We start from the raw sequence: 21,407 nt of genomic DNA on the forward strand, positions 1-21,407 counted from the left end.
CAATGAATGAATGGAATTCCAAAATCTCTGTAGATGTTCATTGAAATGAAAAATAAATAAATTAATTTTAAAAAAAGAAGAAAATATTACAAACATTCACAAAGTGTTATTTATTTAAAAGTATAAAAATACTACCTTGACTCTTAAAATTGCACACAGGAACCACACCGGTTACTGAAGCTGCCCTGTAATGTAACTCTGCAGAAGTCAGAGCTTCCGGGTGATGGCTCTGCTGCTGGGTAGTGTCAGCATCTGAAGGCGTTTTTCTGGCAGGTAATTCCTGCAGAAGGTCATCAGCTTCAATGTCAATCACATCAATGTAAGTGTGTCCAACCTTAGCAAAAATGAACAAAAATTTTAAAAGGCTATTTTTACTCTGTATGGCCGCTCTGCCAAAAGAAAAAAAAATTTCATTCTTATCAATAAAAATGGCTCATACGTGCCTAATTGTGGGAAATGTTTATATGGTCTTGGTTTATATTATCTGAGGGCATTACACTTAGTATTTTGAGCTCAAAATGGCACAGACTGGATTTTTTTCTTATTTCCCTCAATTCATCTGTTGTTGCACACCATCAAGTCAGAACTAGTTCAGGGCTGATCCTCCACTTGGTTTTCAGAGGCTATGAACTGCATGAGAAGAGACTGTCCACCTTTCTCCTGCAGCGCAGTTAGTGTGTTTGAAGTATCTTTCTTTGGGTTGGTACTGTTACTCTATATCCGTTAGGCCGTCAGAGCTCCCTCAATTCATCTGTGTTGTTGTTATGTACTGCTGAGTCAGAACTGACTCAAAGCTGACCCTCTAGCAGGTTTTCAGAGGTGGATAATCACATGGGAGGAGAATGCCCATCCTTCACCCACAGAGAGAGCGGCTTGGGGGGTTAGAATTCCCTCTCTTTGGATTGGCCATGTAACTTTTACCTACTAGGCCACCAGAGCACCCTTAATTCATCTATATAATAAAATTGAGATAACCACAAAAATATATATTCGCAGATATGCATTATTAGATTAAATACAAACCAAACATTCTTCCTTTGAAGCTGAAAAAGGTTTCTTGGATTCTTCAGTGGGAAGCTCGAAACTTAGACCTCCATCTTGAGTCAAGATCTGAGGAATATCTAAATGCTCACATTCTGAAAATTGAGAAAATACAAATCAGGAATTCATTACCTGTATATGGCTCAAAGTCACTAACTATACCAGAACCAATATAAATACTGAACATCTAAGCAGAAGTTTCACAAGAACAAATAAAATAAACTCTAAGGACCATTTTCTCCAGAATGAAGTACTCTAATTACTCTTAGATGAGACTTTTAATTATGCTTAGATAAGTACTCTAGCTATTCTTAGATAATGCTTTTCTTGCATGAAAAATCCATAAGAAAAAAATCTAAGTAATATCTAGAAAATGTACAACTTTCTATTTCTATTTCAGAAATTCTAATTCATGTTGTCTATTTAGAAGAACATCAATAGAGAAATTTTAATATATCAACCTATAACTTTCCCCTCCCATTTTCATTACTTTTCACTAATAAATTTATTGAGATTTAACTCACACCTTTAAAAGGACACAATTCAGTAGGGTTCTTTATATATATTTAGAGTCCAGGCTGGGTTTAGAAGGGGTCACGGTACTAGGGATATTGTAGCTGATGTTAGATGGATCTTAGCTGAAAGCAGGTAATACCAGAAGAATGTCTATCTGTGTTTCACTGATTATGCAAAGGCATTTGACTGTGTGGATCATAACAAACTGTGGCTGACTCTGAGAAGAATGGGAATCCCAGAACATTTAATTGTGCTAATGAGAAACCTATACTTGGACCAAGAGGCAGTAGTCAGAACAGAGCAGGGTAACACTGCATGGTTCAAAATGGGGAAGGGTGTATGCCAGGGATGTGTCCTATCTCCGTACCTTTGCAACCTGTATGCAGAGCAGATTATCCGAGAGGCTGGGCTCTATGAGGAGAAGTGTGGCGTCGGGATTGGTGGAAGATCTATTAACAATCTGAGTTATGCAGATGACACAACCCTGCTTGCTGAAACTGAGGAGGACCTCATGCACTTGCTGCAGAGGGTCAAGGACTGCAGCCTTCAGTATGGATTGAGGCTCAATGTCAAGAAGACAAAGATTCTCACCACTGGACCAATTGGTAGCATCAGGATGGATGGCGAAGAGATTGAGATTGTTCACAGCTTCAGTTTGCTCGGCTCCACAGTCAACACTCTTGGCACCAGCAGTCAGGAAATCAAAAAGCGTATTGCGATGGGAAAGTCTGCGGTTAGGGACCTCTCTAAAGTACTCAGGAGCAACGGTGTCTCTCTGGAGACTAAGGTGCACCTGATACAGGCCATGGTCTTTGCAATCGCTTGTTATGCATCAGAGAGTTGGACAATGACTAGGGGGGATAGAAAGAGAATTGATGCCTTTGAGCTGTGGTGCTGGAGAAGAGTATTGAATGTACCATGGACTGCCAAGAAAACAAACAGATTCATCGTGGAGAGGGTTAAACCAAGCTACTCTTTGGAGGCAAGGATTCTGCGGCTTCATCTGACATACTTTAGACATGTTGTAAGGAGAGACAGGTCCTTGGAGAGGGACATCATGCTTGGTAGGGTGGAGGGACAGCGCAGGAGGGGAAGGCCCTCTATGAGGTGGATTGATTCAGTGACTGGGGTACTCGGGATGGGTGTGTCAGAGGCAATGCGATTGGCACAGGATAGAGCAGAGTTTAGGGCTACTGTACATAGGGTCGCTATGAGTTGCAAACGACTCGACGGCACATAACAAGAACAACAACATAGGAAAACACTGCCATTTAAAAGCTTTTTTTTTGTTCAAACTGAGAAAAAACAGTTTTAATAACACACACACATATTCATATGACTTTAAACAGAGATAGTATAAAACCGTAAAAAAGAAAAGGGAACTGTGCACATTTCTGTGAGCCGCCTGCCTTGTTGCTGGTGGATCACATTTAAAAGCTTTAAAGCCACATTTTTCAAGTCTTAAGATGTGCATTAAAAAGCAAAAAAAATGTTATAGGAGGTCCGCAGATTGTTTAATTACCACTTGTCTTAGGGCTCTAATTCTATCCCTTGAATTTTGTTTAGTAAGATATTCTCTTTACTTTTCATATGCAAATGAAAACTCATATGAGAAAAGGAAAGTGAAAAAATGTAAATGATCATTCCACCTCCATTAAACCAATTAACTGGCTTTACTATTTTGGGGGGGTTTATAGGAAGTTGTTCTGTCACCATGTAGATAAGATCTTGAATAGGTCAAGCTGATCTCAGGGTGGGGAATCATACCTGATGTAGAAGAAATGACAGGATCTTTAACACACTCAGAAATCACTTCTTGAGAAGGAGCTTCCTTGTCTTGCACTAAATTAGAGTTGAGGCAAAAAAAAGAGAGAACAGAAAGCAAAAATACCATAAATACAAGAAAAAGTTAAGTATGAGTACAAATAACTAGTTTTTGAACATGAAATGTGGTAGAAAATTTTAATTTAATTTTTAAATAACTAATATGTTAACTTGCTATTGTACTTCTGTTTTAACACTGGCACCGATCACCTCAATGAATAAGAGAATTAGAAAACAGGACAACAGCAAAGGCAAAGGCCTTCAAAAGTTTTCTTGGAGACATGCTCAGAAAAAGAAAGTTTAGCAATGTTTATTTCATGCACACTCATCAGTTACATAAAAAAAATCCTTCTATATGCTCAAACTCTTTAAGAAAGAAACACAAATGAAAACAACAGTGAAAAGTCATTTCCTAACATATCCCATTGGGAAAAAGACCATGTTATCTAAAACATAGTGATGAAAAGAAAATGCTTTTCTATAGGAAATGCTCACTGAAGCATTTTTTTACAGAAGAAAAAACCTAATACATGTACTCTGTTCAGCAACAAGAACTGGATTAAGTATTTTATAGGACGATGAGTAGAAGCAGTTTGTTCATAAATTACCCTCTGAGGACACAGGAAAATGCTTTGCATAAATAGAAATAAAAATGAAAAGTAAAGGATAGAAAATATTTGGATACAAAAGGACTGTTTTCATGATATTCGGGGATGTCTTTGTTATATAAATTTAATCCATTCCTGAAACTGTGCAGGATAATGGATTTTCGGATACCAAGAGACATTAATGCATCATTGTAAAATGGAAGATGTAAAAATGTCCCAGTTTACCCATTTCCCAAAAATCATAAAGCACTCGGGATCAAGCAGGACTTCTTAACTAACATTCCTTTACCTCTTCCGTCTGTGTGCAACACACAACACTGAACAATACTAGGTAAGATTCACCTAGGTCACATATACTCTATTGTAAAGAAACCATGATATTGGCGAGCTCTGTTGGCCTAGTGGCAAAAAGCTGCACTGCAATCCCAGAGGTGCCTCGTTTGAAACCAGCAGATGCTCTGCTAGAGAAAGAGGGACAATCTCCTCCTGTACTAGTCAGATCTGATTTGACGGTACACACACACACACACACACACAAAAAAAAGAAACTATGAAATATATTAAAGACCTATTCTGAGAGTGTCCCAACACAACCAGAAAAAAAACACAACACACAGCACTAGGACCCATGAAGAGTTCAAGTCTTAACAATATCCCAGGGCTATGGCAATAATAACTGGACAGTGAGAATTCAGATCGCAAGGGACATATGCATGATTTATCATATCTAATCATATAAACCATTTAAAAATACTTTAAAAAATCCCCACACTTTCAAAGGTATGTTGTTGTTGTGCGAAGTTGGGATCAACTTAACTGACCCTCCAGTGGGTTTCCAGAGGCTGTAAAATGCACAGAAGGAGATTGCTCAACTTTCTCCTGTGAGCAGCTGGTAGATTTAAACTACATGCCTTTGAGTTGGCAACATGAGTGCTCACCATGAAGTTGCCAGAGCTCTCTTTTAAAAGTATATTCATGGCCAATTTTCATTGTCTTCATATGCTTTATGACTAAATTACAATGATTAAATATTATTTTTTAAAAAACAACTATACCAATAAATATGATTAATACCACAGTATCTTTCTGTTGAAGTCAATGTTAAGGAAGCAGAACTCACTGATAGCTCTCCCTCTGGTGTGTTTTCCAAGGATGTGAATCACATAGGAGACTGCTCATCGTGCATGGAGCAGCCTGTGAGCTTGAACTGAGTGCCTTTGGGCTGGCAAAGCAACTCCTTACCCACTAGATGGCCAGAGCTTCCTACATGGTATCATTAGAGGGGTTTTACAGATCACTTGTAATGCCCCACAATAATTCAGAGAAATTGTTTATGAAAAACCGTAGCAAAGAATCATGGTAACACAATAGGACTGAGTAAGATTCAAGTTGCTGCTCAATGTCTGATAATGACTTACGAAGAGGTAGGTCAGAAAAAAATCACAACTAACAGACCCTCTAAAGCTCTCCTTTCGAGTAGTTACATACAATGAACCTAATCTACTCCTCTTCCTAAACTCAACGTTACAAACCACAGCTCCAGTGCTAGCCATCAACGGCATAGAGGATCAAATTCAAAACATTATTTTCATCTGGCTTGGATGTATTTTGTGATATTTTTAAACAATAAGAACAAAATAATCCATTCTGTTTTACGTATCACTAAACTTCACTGAAAATTTTAAATTTCCAAAGTATACTCTAGGATTGAGAACAAGAATCTAGGATAAGTAACTAATATATTTTAAAAATCCTTCAAACCACTGCTTTAAAGGAGAAAGTCTCTATATCTTAAAAAAAGTGCAACTGTAAAAAAATGAAACAAAAGCAGACCTCTTACCTGGGTCTGTATTTGTACTTGCATCCTGACTTGCTATAGCTTTCTTCATTACAGAAGCCATGAAATGCAATCCAGCTGAAGTAATGTCACTGTAGAGCGTTTCTTAAATAGAACAACAAAACAGTGAGAGGTCAATGAGAAATCAGCATACCACTGGAGGCCACCTGAGTCAAGGAAGGTCAAGTACAGGGTGTTAAAGGATTATTAAAATGGTCTTGATGATGGAAGTGAGAGCTAAGTTAAATTTCAAAGACAGTTCAGAGGAATCAAAAATTATGGAAGATTCCAGAAGCCCAATCTAGAAATCCAGATTCTCTTCTGGTTAATGAAAATCCACTGCAAGTTGTTAAAATAGGGAAATGATACAGTAAGATTGGTAATATAGAAAATTCATACCCAGTCACTTTATAGACACACACTGGAGTGGAAAAAAATTGCAGCATGAGAAATGAATGAGAGAAGAAAAAAACCTAAGAATTTCAAAGAAAGCAAAATAGGCAAGAAGTATTTATTAAATAGAAGAGAAGGGGAGATAGTGAGAGGGAACAATTCCTAATAACTTGTGTTATGAGGGTATTCTGGAAGCAACACAGAGAAAGAAAATAGGAGACAAAAAACAAAGTTAATTTAGAGGAGAATGAATTTATCAATTCTCAGCAAATAAGAGGAAAACCTGAAAAGGAAAAAAAAAAAAGAGGAAGACCTGAAATGAGCTGGACGGACCCAGTGACTGTGACAATGGAGTCAAGCACAGGGTGACTTGAAGATGGTGGGAGCAGGCAGGGTTTTGTTCTGGTGCACACAGGGATCACACCTGACTGCACGGCACCTAATAACGAGTTCACACTGAACACTGTTGTGCTTGAGGTGATTTCTAACCAAGACGGAAATTCATCAGGAAGCAGAATCAAAGACAAAAGTCTATTATGAAGCTGGAGTTTAGATGTGATGTTCCCTGGAGATCAGCCAGTCAGAGTAGGTACACTTATAGGAGTATGGCATGCTCTTTAGGATATTTTGCAGTCCTTTAAAATAACATTATACAAGGATTTTCTGGTGACATGAGACAATATCTACCTTAATAGTGGTATTAAGAATTAATTAAGTTATAAATGGGCACAGAAGCTGCTGTTTCATGAATATTCCTACACAAATACACCTATGAAGGCATATTCATGAAATAAAGCCTGGAAAATATTAGCACTGGTTATTTTCTAGACAGAAAAATTGTGGGAGATTCTGTCTCTTCACATATTCTTCACATACTCTTCCACATCATCTATTATCTCTACAAAAGACAAAATATTACTCAGAGTGAAAAGAAAGAGATTTTAAAACAAATAGGTGGAAAAGAAGAACATCATAAGGATTAGGAAGCCCAGCAATCAGATAGGCAATGCATGTTCGGTGTGGACGGACCTGCAGAGGCCTGATGCTGGACAGGGCGCCAAGAGAGGAAACAGCTCAAGGACTCTGTGCGTCAAGGAGGCAACAGAGGGGAGGGGCAAATCAAGAGTTACCTTCAAGGTGTAAGGTGGTCAATACGGAGAATAGTAAAAGCACTAACAGGAAGCTGCTAATTTTAAATGTAGACACATTAAACTCAAAGTAGAGCACGAATAGGAGGGAAAACAGGACAGTCATTGTACCTTGTATTTAAGGGTCATCAAGACAACATAGGAGCTGAGGTTATGAGCGGAAACGGCTCTGTGGTCAGAGTCAGAAAGGAAGAATTACTGAGGAGAGAGGATTTGGACATGCATACATTAAGGGGGCACTAAAGACATCAAGAAAGAAAATGTCTTAGCTGTAAATAAGTTTCCTATTCTGAACTGATTCCTCAGTTTTTGACACCCATGTATTTTCTATACATTCTAATTGATTAAAACATGCTATTGTATAGGCTAACAAACTTTTTGGTAAAAGGACGGAGAGTAAAGGCTGTGTGAGCTGTATGGTCTCTTTCATAATGCCACAATGGCTGCCTGAAAGTGACCACAGAGAAATGTGCAGAAACATGGGCATGACTGCGTTTCAGTAAAACTCAATTTATAAAAAGAGGAGAGGGCTCGATCTGGCCTGCAGGCCATAGTTTGCCAACTGCTGTTCTAATAGATAACATGCACACGCACAATCTTGTCAAAGAGAACATGCAAATAATTTACTCTCATATTCTACTGTGTACATTTCTAGAAAATTGGTTTGACTTTTACTCAGACATGATAGTAACCATGCATGTACATACCAAAAGGAATTTCAAAGCCATCCAAAGGCTGGGAACAGGAATGTTCTTGCTGCTCCTAAATGAATCCCCAGATTATTAATTTATAATTATTATTTAGGAAAAGAAATGTTCAATAGTAATATTTAATAGGGATAAAGACTTTCACTTAGGCAAAAACTCAGGGTGCACTGGTGGCCTAGAGGTAAGTCGTTGAAGTGTCAACCATTTGGTGTGATTCCACTAACTGCTTCAAAGGAAAAAGATGGGTCCTCTCTTCCAAGCAATTTACAGCCTCTAAAAACTCGATGGAGGGTCAGCTATGAGTCAGTTCAAACTTCACAGCACAACAACAAGTAAAAGCTCAGTTCTATCATTCTGGAAGTAAAAGGAATTAACTTCTACTTATTCTACGTAAGTTTACAGAAGAGTTCTTTGAATTAATAAGTAAACAATGTAATGTAAAATAACCAAGTTCTTGGTATCGTTTTCCCCTGAAAAGCAGTTTTCAAACTCAATTTTTGTTGTTATGTGCCATCGAGTCAGAACTAACTCACAGCTGAATCTTCAGCAAGTTTTTAGAGGCTATAAATAGCATTCCTCCCACAGGGCAGCTGACAGATTCAAACTACATGCCTGGGTAGGCAGCACAGTTCCTTACTCTCGGTCACCAGAGTGCAAGTCTACCAAAATCTCTCACCAAATAAATATTTTTGCTATGGACCTAGTAGACATGGTCTTAAAGAATTACATTTTGTAAAAGGGGCTTTTTGAAAGACCACATAAAAAAAAACCTAAAAATCTGTCATAAAGATAGTTAAACAGACTGCTATCAAATTTAAAATGTTTGAAAGGGTTTTATTTAAAATACAGGTTATGGAACAATACTCACTTTGGGAGGTCCTAGAGGTAACCACGAAGAAAGAAGTACAATGACAATGAGAGCCCAAATAGCATACCATATGTATAAGATGGTGGCACAGACAGGAACAAGAATTATTCTGAATACAAAGTCACACCGTTAGTCTAAATCATAATTGTTAATTTGTCACCAAGTGACCTCTCACATTTGCAATTAAACATCCATTACCATAGAGAAGTAGCAGGGATTTAGATAGTTAATAAGTTTTCTGGTCACAGTAAGAGTACCTCTAATAACCAGAAAAGTAGATCAATTCCAAAGACACACTAAAATGGGGAGTTTCTGGAACAGTTTGGGGACATACCTTGGGTTTGGGGACAATCTCTAAATCATTCTCTTTAATGGCAGCTTCCTCCGGTTGGAAAGACACACTGGGTTTTTCCTTTGGTTTCTCTGAACTTTTTTCTTGCAGCTCTTTCTCAGCTCTTCTTTTTTGCCTGTTAAGAACAATCATATTCTTAATCATATTCATAAGGGAAGACTTCACTTGAAGAAGAAATATATAGACCAGACAGAAGGAATGATTTCTGGAAAGAAAACAGTACAATGAATTTTAAGGTCTGATAAAAGATTTAAAAATATTTTCAAAACTCAGAAATAACCTTTAAGTCAATATATGCATTGAATACTGATTATAAAAAAGCCACTATATTATCTTTTTAAATTTTTTTATTGTTATTTACAATATATACAGCTCATCCACCATTTCTACATGTACAGTGACACTGATCACATTCTTTAAATTTTGTAAGCAACTGTTCTTCCTCCACTAACATAAATTCACTGTCTCCTATACTTTGTTGAGTTAACTGTTGTCAATTTGATCTGACTATAGATTTTTTAACAGCACAATTCTCAAGGTAGATACTCTTTTCTAGTAATTGAAACTATTATTTTGTTCTAAGAATCCTTCAGGGCCTATTTTTGGCTTAAAGTTGAAAGATTATGTTAGGACAATAGTATTGGGAGTTCATCTTGCCTCAGCGGCTTCAAAAAAGTCTGGAGTCTATGAGGATATAAAATTCTGTTCTGTAATTTCTCTCCTTTGATCAGAAATCTTCTACAGACTCTTCCATCAAAATGTCTGGTAATGTTCTTCTGGTATAACGGGAAAGACAGCCTTGCTTTTTACATACCAATTGTCAGTGTTCTGAAACCATTTTCATCACTAGCCTCCTGTTTATTATGACTCTGGAGAATATGATAAAATGATTATGATTTAAATAAACTGGAAAACACATGGGAGTACAGCTTGAGATACTAAATACTTGTGCTGCAAAAGATGGCTGATCATCTTGTTTGAGAAAAACAAGTAACTGTACAAATGGCAATGCAATAGAAAAAAAAAACCCTAGCATTTGCCTTATGAGAATTTTCCTCATTACAAAAATGTGCCAAAATTATGACACTTGACAAAGAAAGTGAATACACAATCGAGTAAGAGGTGGGAGGCTGGATCATGTGACTTCCATCTTTATGACGACATGATTTTAACTAGCTATGAGAACAACTTGGGTAACGCATATTTATCCTTTAATGTGAAGTATTTTGCCTTCACTTTGAAAGCACTGAAACAAACTCTATTCACAACAAATTCAACATCACAATCATTTGTGGCAGGGGTATTCTGAAACTATTAAAAATGCTTTGAGCCCTTTCTTGCACAAAGCCCACTGTCAGAGTCAATTTGACTCACAGCGAATCTACTGAACAGAGTAGAACTTCCCATAAGATTTCCAAGACTGTAATTTTTGGTTTTTTTTAAAGACTGTAAATCTTTATAGAAACAAACTGTCTTATCTTTCATCTTTGTATCAGCCAGTGGGTCTTAACAGCCAACCTTCTGTTTAGCAGGAAAATGCTTTAACCTCTATACTACCAGAGTTCCTTTCTTGCCCTAAACTAAAGCCAAAATCACTGCCATTGAGTCAAGTGTGACCCACAGTGATCTAATAGGAAAGAAAAGAACTGCCCGTCAGGTTTCTAAAGCTGATCTTAACAGGAACAAACTGCCCATCTTGCTCCTTGGAGCAGCTACTGGGTTAGAAATTCTGATATTTTGGTTAGCAGGCCAACACTTAACTCACCATGTCATCAGGGTTCCTTTGTTGGACTAAAGGAAGCCAAAACAAGAGCTGTATGTGCACCTGTTTCAACTCACCTACAAATTTAATGACATACCTAGGAATAGATCTTATCTGTAACCCTGGGACTGCTGGTATGTAATAAAATCACACTTTCAAACTTGCCTTTTTTTACTGGCCTTTTCTTGTCTTATTTTAGACGGATCTAGTTTGACATTTAGAAGCTGAATTTGTCCAGGATCACCTTGTTCAAGTAAGTGAGGTGTCAGTCTTTGCTGGTTTTGTTTAAATGCAATGAGGTTTTCAAGTGGGATGAGCTGTGGTTTATTATACTACAAAAAAAAAAAGAAACCAAGTTTAATAGTCAAAAATTACAAACGGATTATATACATTAATAAAAACAAGAAAGCAATTTTATTAAACAAAATGTGTAAGAGATAGAACAAAGTGATTCAGACTGGGAATGGCAGGGTACAGATAGCAAAATAATTAGTGATTTCAGGATGGGAAAGCTTCAGCTGGGTCATCCCATTGCAGAAATCAAGCCTGGAGTCCTAGTAGTAATTTATTTCTCAGATTGAAAACTTTCCTTCTTACAATTACAAATTAAACAATGTTACAATATTTGATTTAAACTTATTTGGAAGGGGGAGGAGGCAGGAGGATAACAGATTAGAAATGTGCAGGTAACTGCTGAAGCTGGATCATGTAACCTAGAAGTTTATCATATCATTTTAATCATCTAAAATTCTTCTCAAAATGTCTCTTTTACCCCCACTGTTTCAGTCCTTTCTTCTTCTATTCATGATTTCAGAAGATTAAATAAACATGGTAAATACCTTTTCTAAGGAATAACCATTTTTCTCCTATTGCTGTTGTTATGTGCCATTGAATGGACTAGGACTCACAGCCAACAAATGAATAATGACTCTGAACTTTGCCCTACTTACTTCAAACACTGAAAGCTGAACCAGAGAATGAATTACCTCCATAAGGAAGCATACACTCACTTACACAATGGAATTTCAGTGTTAAAATCAATATTAAACCTTTAAAGAGAATGTGGTAGGCTTCTAAAAATTTAATCCTGTGTTTAAGTTTTTTAAAAAACTGCTATTTTACAGTATGTACAACTACTTTTCTGAGACTATAAAAAAAATGTAAGCTGTAAAAGATTTGAATACAATCACATCACAATAGCTAAGAATCAAAAATAGTGTGTGTGTGTGTGTGTGTGTGTGTGTGTGTGTGTGAGAGAGAGAGAGAGAGAAGGGTAAAGAGAAAAAGAAAAAACAGCATATACACATATACGATGAAAAAACATTAGGTAATTTTATTTAAAACCCAAACCAAACTACTTGCTAGAGTTGATCCCAGAGGGCTTAGAGTTGCTGATCTTTTGGAACTAGATCAGCAGGCCTTTCTTCCAAGGCTCCTCTGGGTAGACTCAAACTGCCATCATTTTTTTATTAGCATCCAGCACTTACTATTTGCATCACCCAAGAATGTTGAGTTTTATTACACTTCTGGTTTATTCTTTTTGAGCATAAGAATAAAAAATAGATCAGTAAATTCTGATTAAAAAATCAATAACCTTTAAAAAAAGTATAATTTTAAATGGGTTTTATATTTCACCTCCTATGATGGAGGTATTTTTTGACAAAAGGAAAAGTGCAAGGACTTTTCAGTTACTGTGCAGCATGTAAGACATGAAAAATACAGGACCGTGTTTATTTTTGTAATATCATCTTGAAAACACTCATTACCGTATTTCCTGTGAGCAGACACGAATGAAGTAATGATAGTCCTGAGTATTTTCTTTCTTGTACTGCTGTTCTGACAGGCACTGAAGGAACTGGAACGGATGCTCCCAAGGCAGATGAAAACATATAGGGAGGTTTAAGTTGCAGGTGCAATAATGGAAGTCCAAAGGAATTCTGCGGAGGTATCTCAAGGGGCCCTTGCTTAACCCCACACAGTTTCTCAGGTTTTATACATACTGAAGAGTCCTGTTGTGGTATAAACTTTTCTGATGCAACATACTGATCCAAGTTCAAATGTGTAGGGATTTCTCTACTTACAGCTTCTTCCCATTTTTTCTGCTCAAGTGTTTTTTTAATGGCTTCAGTATCATACTGGCTCAAATTCAAGTGAGAGACCGAAGGAGTATGTATTCCTCTCTGAGGCAAAAGAGACTGGACAGGGGAAGATAATTCCCAGGCCTCTCGTGGTTGTGGCAGAAGCCTGCAGGGAACTTCTGGAACTTTTCCAGGAGGTAAGGAAAATGACTTGAATCCATGCTTTGGTTGAAACTGAAGCAAAGGAAAACCATTACCAGAATTGAAAGGTTTTGCAACTGGAATCAGTTTAGGTGTCTTCTGAGTGACTGAAGTTGTGGACAAAAGGTGGAGCTGAGTATTCACAGCAGGGGCTGGAGATAATAAAATAGGTGAGCTTTGTGATGTTGGAGTTAATCCTTTATTCTGGAGTTGGCCCTCTAAATGACATAAAGGAACATTCTGAAAGTGAAATAAAAGATAGAATGTAAGTTTAAAATATGTAATATGAAGTCCTTCTTTTAAAAATGACATTCAGTGTGCAGCTGGAAGGAGATCAGAAAGGACTAACTGTTGAAAAAAATATTTACTCAAGTAAGAAAAATGCTACAAGTTCAACTACTAGCCCAACCTTAACGATATTTTTTATATTCATTACCTGTACATTTTCATTACTCTTTTGATCTGAAGATTCCACTCCTTTACAGCTGGGTAGGCTGTTCTTGTCAGACTGTCTGGTGCAGTCTCTCATGGGTTGTGGTTTAATGAAAAATCTCTCCTTAAGATTTCCACTGGTGTCTTCAACATCACCACTTCCTCCTAAAGGGTTTGATAATTGGCTTCCCACCAGATGCACAGACTGAGACTGAGACTGTTGTACAAGTTGATGAATATTGGGGAGGTTGGCAAAAGATGATCCTACGACTTGCATTAGGCTCATGAAGTTAATCTGCTGCAGCTAGGTGGGGAAAAAGAATTAAAAATCTTAAAGTATAATTAAAAAAGACTCTAAAGAACCAACAGCCATTGGAGTATTCCACAGGAGTAAGAGCTTGGTTCTCAGTGCTTGTTAGGCTAAAGAATTCTGACTAGTAGGAAAAAAGAATGAGAGAAAAAAAGAATAGTTTCCTTATTCAAGAAGCTGTCAACAGAGAATATGAACACTCATTAATGAATGAGACTTGATTTATAAAGCAATTAACATAAATATCTTAAAGGAAGGATCTTTCAGGATAGGGTAAGGTAAGTATGATGGTAATATAATTATTCTTAGAATGAAGTGTTTTTAACAGATTTCAAGAAGGAAAAGAGCAGAGATCAGCAAACAGGTGAAGAGTAAGGACTTCTCTTGGCTGCAAGAAGTGCAAAGGCATGCACTGATGGCTCTCAAACTTGCTGCACATTAGAACCGCCTGAACATTTAAAAAATCCCTTGGCCAGTCACAACTGAGACCAAAAAAAATCAGGATGGAAGCCAGGCTCACTAGTTTTAAAGATATTCAGGTGATCTCAATGTACAGAAACACTTGGGAACCATGAGGGCACTCACTGAGTTAGCCAGAACAGAAAACATTCAGATAGTCAGAACATAGGTTACTTCAATTCTCAAACCTCAGTGATCGTCAGCATCACCTGCACAACTTGCTGAACCTCCACTTGCTGAGCCCTAAACTCAGATGGTCTAGCTTAGAAAGTCTGGACGGGGCCAAAAAACTGTCTATTTCTAACGCCTGATCCAGGCCATGGTCTTTGTGATTACTTGCTGGACAATGACTAAGGATAACAGAAGAATGCATGCATGCCTTGGAGTTGTAAGGTGAAACCAAGTTTCTCCTTAGAGGCTAGGATTTTGAAGCTCCATCTCACATACTCTGGGCACATGGCCAAGAGTGATCAGTCTTTGGAGAAGGACATCATGCTCCGAGAGGTAGAGGGACAATGGAGGAGAGGAAGACCCCAGATGAAACTGACTGATATAGTAACAGGAGTAATAGGGGTAGGTGAGTCTGAGTCAGTGAGACTGCTCAGGACACGGCAGGTTTCAGAGCTGCTGTACATAGGATTGTACATAGGTGACTCGATGGCACATAATAACAACAACAATAATATGTAAATGCTGCTGCTGCTACTGGTCCAGGGATCACTCACTGAGAATCACTAAACTTATTCACATATACAGAGAATTGAAAGAAAGACCAACAGAAGAATCTACACTTGCTAACGCTAACCAGTAGGGAAATATTAAGCACAGAAATATAAAAAATTTAAAAAACAAATTCATATTTCTACTGCCAGAGATAACTAGTACTGACACTGGTATATTTCACTCAATGTATTTTTAAAACAGTTTTGACAGAAGAGAGTAATTTTGTACCTAAAATTTACTGGGTATTTTAAAATTAAAGCAGTATCTGAAAGAAAGATGTCCTAGAAAGTATATATATATATATATATATATGTAGTAAATTCTGAAGCAAGAGACAATAGAAGACATGCCACCACAAGAAAACATTACACTAAGTGAAATAACCCAAAAATATATACAAATAGAACACCAGCTATTGTCTGACTTTGCTAAGAAGCTTCTGACTCACAGTGACCCTGCAGACACCATAACAAAGCAGTGTCTGCTTCTGTGCCATGCTCATAATCCTTATATGCTGTAGTCCAATGCACCCACTGTGTTAACCTATCCTGTTAAAAGTTTTTCTCCTTTCTACTCATTGTCTATTATTCTAAGAAAAATTCCTTTTTCTAGAGACTGGCGCCTTCTCATTGTTGTTGTTGTTATGTGTCGTCGAGTCGTTTGGGACTCAGCGCCTTCTCATAGCACGTCCAACACACGTAACATGAAGGAGTGCCATCCTGGCATCTAAGGAACATTCTGGCTGTAAACACTTGGCCTCTGAGGATGGGACTCAGTAAAGAGTGGTTCACAAGTCGTCTTGGTGATTCTGATGAATGGGTAAGCTTTGAGGCTGGCACTAACCATCTTCCCATTACCCTTGCTGAACATTTTCTGTTCTAGCTAAGCCAGTGTGCATGCTCATGGTTCCCAAGTGGGTTTACACATGGAAATCATCTGGACATTTTTAAGTAGTGAATCTGTGCAGACTTGTTTGTTTATATACAGATATGCTCACCTGAACCAACTTAAACATTTCATCTTGGAGCATCTGCCTGATAGAATCCGAAGAATCTGGCAGTTGAGCTGTGGTTTCATTTCTCTGGGTCTTCCGAGGTGACAAAACAGGTGTTTGTGAAGCAGCATTGACTCCATTTGAGAGTAAAGGTGGAACAGAGGTAGATGCATCTTTAAATGCAGAAACCTGTGTGCTAGGTGGATGTAAAGAAATGTGAAAAAACACTGATTGACAGAAAACCAAACTGTATACAATTGTGTATGTCTAAACAATATAGATGTATATTTTGTACACACATTTTCTCTTCTGATTTAAAAATCATTTTGATAGGGAGCTCTGGTGGCATAATGGATAGGGAGTTACACTAACCCCAAGGTGGAACCTCACTAACCCACCAGCAGCTCCTTCGGAGAAAGATGGCCTCTGAAAACTCACTGGAGGGTCTGTTCTGAGTAGATTCTCACTTGACAGCAATAAGATTTTTTCCTAGTGTCTTACACAAAACATAAACCCTACTACTGCTGATCTCTTTACCTAACATGATTCAACAGGCGATGAGACACATGTGTCAGTCAACACAAGTTTTCATCTGAATGTCCTTCAAAGGGCCATGTACTGTCAAGTCACATGATCAATGGTGTTATGCTCAAAACAGGTCAGACATTTGGTTCATCTGCCTAGTCCTTGTAGATATCTGAGTTGGAACCCTGCATAATCAATCTGATTAGCTTATAGAGTATGTAATTTAACATGAAATGGATTTTTTTTTTACACCAAAACATGTATGTTCCATAATACAGATAAAATGAATGGGTAAAAAGGTTTAATTCTGGGACTGGGTGAGCAAAGTACTACTGATGACCCAAAAGTGTAAAACAAAAGTGTTTCTAAACAAACCACAGAGTTGACACATAAGACAAAACCTAGTAAGAAAAATGATCAAGCAAGGTGTTTTTTATTTTGTTGATTTAGGCAGGAGTAGGGATAGATTGCTTGAACACAGTAGGTTCTCTGCTTTCTAAGCAAATTGCTTATTTTTTCTAAGCAAATAATTTCTAATTAATGGGGCAGGCAATTATCACAGCCAAATGACTTGTCATGTTTCTAAAACTACAAGGCTTTATTAAATTGCATTCAGGTTTAATTTGGTTAACACTCATTCTCTCGCAAGATATTCCTTTCATGGAACAACAAATGGACTCAATAATGAAACTTTATTCAGTAAGTTCACACACACACAAAAGGCATTAGAACTGATAACTTAAGAACTCATTGGGCTTTACTTATTTAGTAAGGAAATAAATAATAGTAATAATCATGTAGAACTTTTCTGAAGGGAAAGTTTATTATCGTACCCTCCTTTATCAGGCTGCTTTACCTCTGCAACTGTCCAACAAGAAACACACTATGCCCCTAGAACTCCTTTAAAAATGAATGGCACAGTAAGCAAAAATTCTTACCTAGAAATTTCTGATTTTATATCTATACAGAATGAATGAGGAATGGTACATTCTGAACTTGAAAGGGCTTCAGACATCCTTTAAGCAAAGAATAATAAGTGATCAAACAGCAAGATAGTCTTCAAATTACCTAAGGTTCAGGTATTCTACTTCTCAACCATCTAAAAGTCTTAAACATCTGCTAATTCTCTGTAATGCTTAGCTCATAATTATAATCTGTTTACATTTGTCTCCATAGCAATTAGTAATAGACTCAAACAAAAGCTTGTTTGTCTTAACATAAGTATGTTGATACTCTATGTGATCACAACTAACATAAACACTACTGACTGCTCAGCAACAGAAAACAGAAACCAAACTGAGAGGGTAAGAGGTTAGCTGGGACTTCAAGTCTCACTTATAGATCAGGCAGACATTTGGTCAAGACCATTAAAGGGCCCACTGTCACATTCAAAATTATAAAGCTTAGCTTTTCCTCACAGAACCTGTAAAGTCCTTGTGAAGGCAAACAATATTAAATGTACCCTTTTAAAAAACTACTTAAGAACACAACAAAATTTGGTACTGAGATATGAAATCCAACTATGCTACCCTTCTTGTGCAAAGTAACTGTAAAATTCTAAAAATCATGTCCAAATATAAAAAAGGACAGCTGCCTTCTGCTGTCCCCAAAGCAACAGAGGTGGCACCCAGCACAGTCACATGCACAGTAAGCAAACCACAAGAGTGTAAGTGAACGGCTGAATATTATCTCTCCTAACTGGTCTTCTAATTGAATAAAACTGGAAAGAGGATTCCTTAATTAGCAGCTGAAAAAAATTTGTTGTATTACAGCTATACTTTATTTTGATAAATGGACAGTGACTGGAGGATAAAATGCATTTCAGGTATCAGTAAATCATTATTTACAACTGCCATAAATAGAAGTTATAATGTCACTGGAAAAACAATCACATCACTAAATATGCACTGTAAAACATGAAAATAGCAGAAAACTTTACTGAGGTAAATAAACTAATTACAGACTTTTCTATACTAATTTTCTCCTTACTTTTTATTCTCTGTTGAATTTTTCTCTGTATATGGCTTCATTAGTTCTTCTCTTAAACACTGAACCTCCCCAGTGGAATGCTGTTAAAATTGACAGAGCACACACAAAAAAAGAGAAAGCATGAACCCCAAAAGCCTTACTATGTCAGGTATTTTGGATTTCACACTATTGAGCCTAACAGTATACAAGTGAAACATCAAATATTAAAATGCACTCTCAGTTCTGTTTTAACCCAATCCTTATACAGTATAAAGTCATTGGGGCCCAACAACTTGCACCAATGAGCATATGAAAAGAAGAAAGACAAGATGGTATTAGTAAACTAATACACTGTAAGTCATATACACCAATGTCTACATGATTAATTACTCTGAGAAAACAACTGCAAAATTTGGAAAAATGAATCCCTCCTAAAAAAATTCTTTCAATAGTTATAGTTATAATCTACCTGCAAACTCAGTGTGTAGTAAAAATTCCAAGAACACCAACTGCTGTTTGTATACTGGACAGTTGGAACCGACAGAGCAGTAAACCACACAGGCGGACACTGCCCATCTTTCTCCCATAGATCAGCTGATGGGTCCAAACCATGACCCTTTGTGTTGGCAGCACAGTAATACACATAAAAGCATAATATACTATTAGCAGGATTGAACCTTGAGAATAAAAGATAATTTCACAACTCTGGGTTAGGTTAGGGAGCTTTGGGGAACCTAGTCAGAAGGGAGTGGTGCTGTTTACTCAGAGGTGGCACTAACACACAGGAGCACCAGTTTTCTGAAGAAGAAAGACAGGCAATCTCCTTGTGTGAAATTCAGAGCCTCTATAAAATGGCTATAGAGTCAGCTTTCAGTTGGTTCCAACTTGATGACAATGAATTTTTTAGTTTTGAGGTTAGTTTAATTTACCAAAGTAGTTCATGAAACAAAAATTAATTTTCCTTAAATTATTAAACATTCTGGCAATAGCAATGCTTTAGTGAAGGAAAAAAATCTTGCATGTCAAGGTCATATTCTATTATCCACTTTGAAGAGATACTACTATGTATCGAACAATAGTGAATAAAAACACACAGGATAATTTAAATACTAGGCAAAAATTGGATAAAAACACAAAAGGATAGTTTAAATTCTAGTCAGAAATTTAATAACTTTATGCATTAACGTCTGACTCACCTGACATTCTTCTGAATGTTGTAGTAAAGTTTGCATGTTAACAGTATTATCAGGATTTTTGAGATTTTCAATGGGTTCTTTGCTATTTTCTATAGGAAAACAAAGGAAATGAAAACTGATTTTATATATATACATATATATATATATAGATACATATATAGATACATATATAGATACATATATATATATATAAATGTAGAATGGTGTAACTACAAGGAAGAGCAGTTTTGCAATTCCTTAAAAACTTGGAAATAGGAAATATTATTTAACCCAGTAGTCCCATTGCTAGGTATATAGTAAATATATCAAAGAAATAAGAGCTTCAATAAACTGACATACCCAAGTATTATTTACTATGTCAGAGAGTTGGAAACTACCCAAGTATCTATCAACGGATGAATGATAAAGAAACCATAGTGTAATTACACACTGAAGTATTATGTGCTATTGAAAATCACTGAACAATTAGTGAAATAGTGCACAACACAGATGAATCTTGAACAAATCATGCTGACTGTCATAGCCAATCACAAAAGGAAAATTAATAGTATAAGGCCATTATTACAAAAAACGAACAAAATACATATAGAATCAACCTTGGCAGGTTAACAGGATGGGAAAGGGGAGAAAGAGAGATGCATAAAAATTAATAACTAGGTAAGCTTAGTGATATTTGTTCCCATTCCAAAGAAAGGTGACCCAACAGAGTGTGGAAATTATCGAACAATATAATTGATATCACATGCAAGCAAGATCCTGCTGAAAATTATCCAAAAACGTTTGGAACAATATGTCAACAGAGAACTGCCAGATGTGCACGCTGCATTTAGAAGAGGTCGTGGTACTAGGGATATTACAGCTAATGTTAGATGGATCTTAGTCGAAAGCAAAGAATACCAGAATGTCTATCTGTGCTTCATTGACTATGCAAAGGCTCTTGACTGTGTGGATCACAATAAGCTGTGGCTGACTCTGAGAAGAATGGGAATCCCAGAACATTTGATTGTGCTAATGCGAAACTTATACTTGGACCAAGAGGCAGTTGTCAGAACAGCAAGGAGACACTACATGGTTCAAAATCAAGAAGGGGGTTTCGTCAGGGATGTTTTCTGTCTCCATACCTTTTCAATATGTATACAGAACAGATCACCTGAGACGCTGGGTTGTACGAGGAGGAATGTGGCATCAGGACTGGTGGAAGAATCATCAACCCGCAGGTTGTTATGCAGATGACGCAACCCTGCTTGCTGAAACTGAGGAGGACGTGAAGCGCTTGCTGCAGAAGGTCAAGGACTACAGCCTCCTATATGGACTGAAGCTCAACATCAAGAAAACAAAGATTCTAACCACTGGGCCAATTGGTAGCATCAGTATGGATGGTGAAGAGACTGAGATAGTTAACAGTTTTAGTTAACTTGCTTCCACAGTCAACACTCTTGCTCTTGGTAACAGCAGCCAGGAAATC

The 21,407-nt window shown here is 37.1% G+C and overlaps 1 protein-coding gene across 1 annotated transcript in view; it reads right to left on the bottom strand.

The window, feature by feature from the left end:
* The window catches only part of LOC102844216 (chromosome unknown open reading frame, human C5orf42), a 130,937-nt gene that overhangs the window by 28,554 nt on the left and 80,976 nt on the right, over positions 1-21,407 (bottom strand). The window contains exons 28-39 of the mRNA XM_006889576.1: positions 19,943-20,031; positions 18,768-18,847; positions 16,257-16,449; positions 13,751-14,071; positions 12,823-13,575; positions 11,222-11,388; positions 9,277-9,409; positions 8,075-8,129; positions 5,830-5,931; positions 3,325-3,399; positions 1,024-1,136; positions 136-334 (exon numbers count right to left, since the gene is read on the bottom strand). Coding sequence (XP_006889638.1) covers positions 136-334; positions 1,024-1,136; positions 3,325-3,399; positions 5,830-5,931; positions 8,075-8,129; positions 9,277-9,409; positions 11,222-11,388; positions 12,823-13,575; positions 13,751-14,071; positions 16,257-16,449; positions 18,768-18,847; positions 19,943-20,031 — 2,280 coding nt within the window. The remainder of the gene's footprint in view (positions 1-135; positions 335-1,023; positions 1,137-3,324; positions 3,400-5,829; positions 5,932-8,074; positions 8,130-9,276; positions 9,410-11,221; positions 11,389-12,822; positions 13,576-13,750; positions 14,072-16,256; positions 16,450-18,767; positions 18,848-19,942; positions 20,032-21,407) is intronic.

Source organism: Elephantulus edwardii, unplaced genomic scaffold (assembly GCF_000299155.1).
Source record: "Elephantulus edwardii isolate Elephantulus edwardi_28Jun2011 unplaced genomic scaffold, EleEdw1.0 scaffold00079, whole genome shotgun sequence".
In the NCBI taxonomy this organism is placed as follows: domain Eukaryota; kingdom Metazoa; phylum Chordata; class Mammalia; order Macroscelidea; family Macroscelididae; genus Elephantulus; species Elephantulus edwardii.